The sequence below is a fragment of the Aricia agestis genome, chromosome 1 (assembly GCF_905147365.1).
Source record: "Aricia agestis chromosome 1, ilAriAges1.1, whole genome shotgun sequence".
NCBI classification, from domain to species: domain Eukaryota; kingdom Metazoa; phylum Arthropoda; class Insecta; order Lepidoptera; family Lycaenidae; genus Aricia; species Aricia agestis.
In genome coordinates, this window is record NC_056406.1 from 25,268,149 (window position 1) to 25,270,425 (window position 2,277).

Consider the following 2,277-nt stretch of genomic DNA (forward strand, 5'->3'; position numbering starts at 1 on the left):
GAATTGATAGCGCGGATAAACCTTGTAAAATAAAAAATTGTTTTTATTTATAATAACAATGAAAGTCAATTTTAATGTCTGGGTTGCAGTTAGTTTATTTCGAGAAAGGTAACTAATTGTCACAGTCAGAGAGGAATATTAATCACTTAACTGTAATTAAATAAACATTTTAATAAGCCCCATACATCATCTATCAAACACTTTAAACGTCTCTGAGTGCGACCGTAAATCTCTGAAGCTACTGCAAACATTCTGAGTAATTAGAAAATTTTAACACACGTACCTAATAACTACTCTTAAGGAATTAAATAAGCATCTGTTTTAAACACTAAAGCTTGGCTATAAGTCTTGGTTGGCTTGGGTAGCGTCAAGCCATAGATAACATCTAACGTAAGTTAACCGTAGACAGATACAACATGCACCGTCGAAGAAATTTATTACCACCATCTTTGTTGTCCTACGTCTACGACGAGTTTCACATAATGTGACCAAATCACGTAGGTTCGCCTTTATGAATCAATTTCCTGATAGTACATAAAACAACATAATGTTGCAGACATAGAAAATAGAAGTATAGTATCTGTAGAACAAGGAAATCACAGTAATCAAGGCCTATTTGTTACCTCGTTCATAAATTAATGTCAATTAAAGTTGCGAGAAATTTGACCTTACATTGAATACGTTTTACAATCAAAGCTCATCATTAGGAGATTCCAAACGGATTCGAGTTCGAAGCAATGCACAATGGGACGATCAGAGATACATTTTAGAAAACAACGGCTATTTCAAAATGCTGATTGCTGAGCCATAGGCAAAAATGATTGTTAGAGACAAATCACATTCACAAATCACAATGCGTGGCCGAAAATATGGGACAAACTTACTGTTGTTTTTGGAGCAAGGGTATGAAGAAATGAGGTTGACTTTAGTGCCATAATTTAGTTGTAGAAAGATTTTTTTTTATATACTTACTTCCAATACCAATTACCATATTATCCTCAGATTGGAAATTTTGGTTATAGTTCATTAAAAGGGGGAATAACGGCTTGATTATATTTTCGATTTAGTTTTTGTATCAATACAAAATCACGGCAAATCATCAATGGAGTGACGCACGGAGGGGACTCCCTTATCGCGGCACGGTGCTCGTGGCGGCCGCTCTTATAAAACACGCGCGCGCCATATACGAACCATTCTCACACAATACTCCGCGTAGTACAGACGTACTGCAGCTAATACACAGCTTAACTCATTTCGTGGAAGTTAAGTCATAAACATGAAGAAATACTCCGTGCTAGGCAACAAGAAGAAAGTGACGATGGAAGTGAACTCCACGTTGTTGAAAGTGATCGGAAATAACTGTATAATCCGAGTGACCGTTAATCAAGGCGAGATTGAGGTGGTCGGGAACGATTGTCGTGTAGACGTGATCGACAACTACGGATCTGTGAACTTGGTGGGCAGCGGCGGCGTCGTCAGCATCGGCAAGAGATGGAGGGGAGATAAGGTCTCCCTGGTCGGGCCGGATTGCCACGTCGTGGTGGACGGGAAGGAAAAAAAGTCAGCGTCCTACGAAGCGCAGCTGTCCCCGTTTAGCAAGGATCTAGATGATGTTATCGAATCCATCTTCACATTCGTCATGCGTTGAAGAATCTAAGGAATAATGTGGTTAAAGTGATTCTTGAACTTACAGTGCAGTGTGCAGTCAGTGGCGTAGCTACTAGCTAGGTAATCGAGGACCCCGGGGCAAAAATTTATACCGCAACCAGAGGTGATGCAACTCACAATTTTTTTTTATGTGGACGAGATCCTCTGATTAGAGGTGTACGAAGAACCGTGCATTAAAAATCTTGTTACTCACTTCACTTACTATCTGAAAGATACCTTGGACAATATGAACAGCTACAAAACATGTACTCGATTAAATCAAACATTGAATGGCCGCCTGAACTGTGGCCCCGGGGCACCGCTACACCTTGCTTCTTAGTAACTGCGCCACTGCTTATAGTCTGTCACCTAGTGGCTGGCTGGAGGTGGGTTAGCTGACGTGTGCTTACAATAAACGCTTCTAAAGTACCTATTTTTTACTTTTATTTCACCTGTGGCATAATAGCAAATAACCCTTTAAAGTTTTTATAAAGTTGATAAATTTTACTTGATCCATTAAGTATTTACTTAATACAACTTTAAAAGTTAAAAAAAACAATCCTTAACGATAATTATTTTTTTGATTTGAATGTTACCTATTGTTACTATCACTGAAAAACTTGGCTAATT

The 2,277-nt window shown here is 38.7% G+C and overlaps 1 protein-coding gene across 1 annotated transcript; it reads left to right on the top strand.

The window, feature by feature from the left end:
- The first annotated feature begins 1,205 nt into the window (after positions 1–1,205).
- LOC121726945 lies at positions 1,206–2,076 on the top strand. The gene has a single exon (XM_042114595.1). It carries the CDS (start codon positions 1,277–1,279, stop codon positions 1,646–1,648), a length of 372 nt encoding a protein of 123 aa, XP_041970529.1. The 5' UTR covers positions 1,206–1,276; the 3' UTR covers positions 1,649–2,076.
- Positions 2,077–2,277: the final 201 nt, after the last annotated feature.

Excerpts from the sequence above, each read along its gene's own strand:
- LOC121726945 (XM_042114595.1), top strand. The coding sequence starts at position 1,277 with ATGAAGAAATACTCCGTGCTAGGCAACAAGAAGAAAGTGACGATGGAA.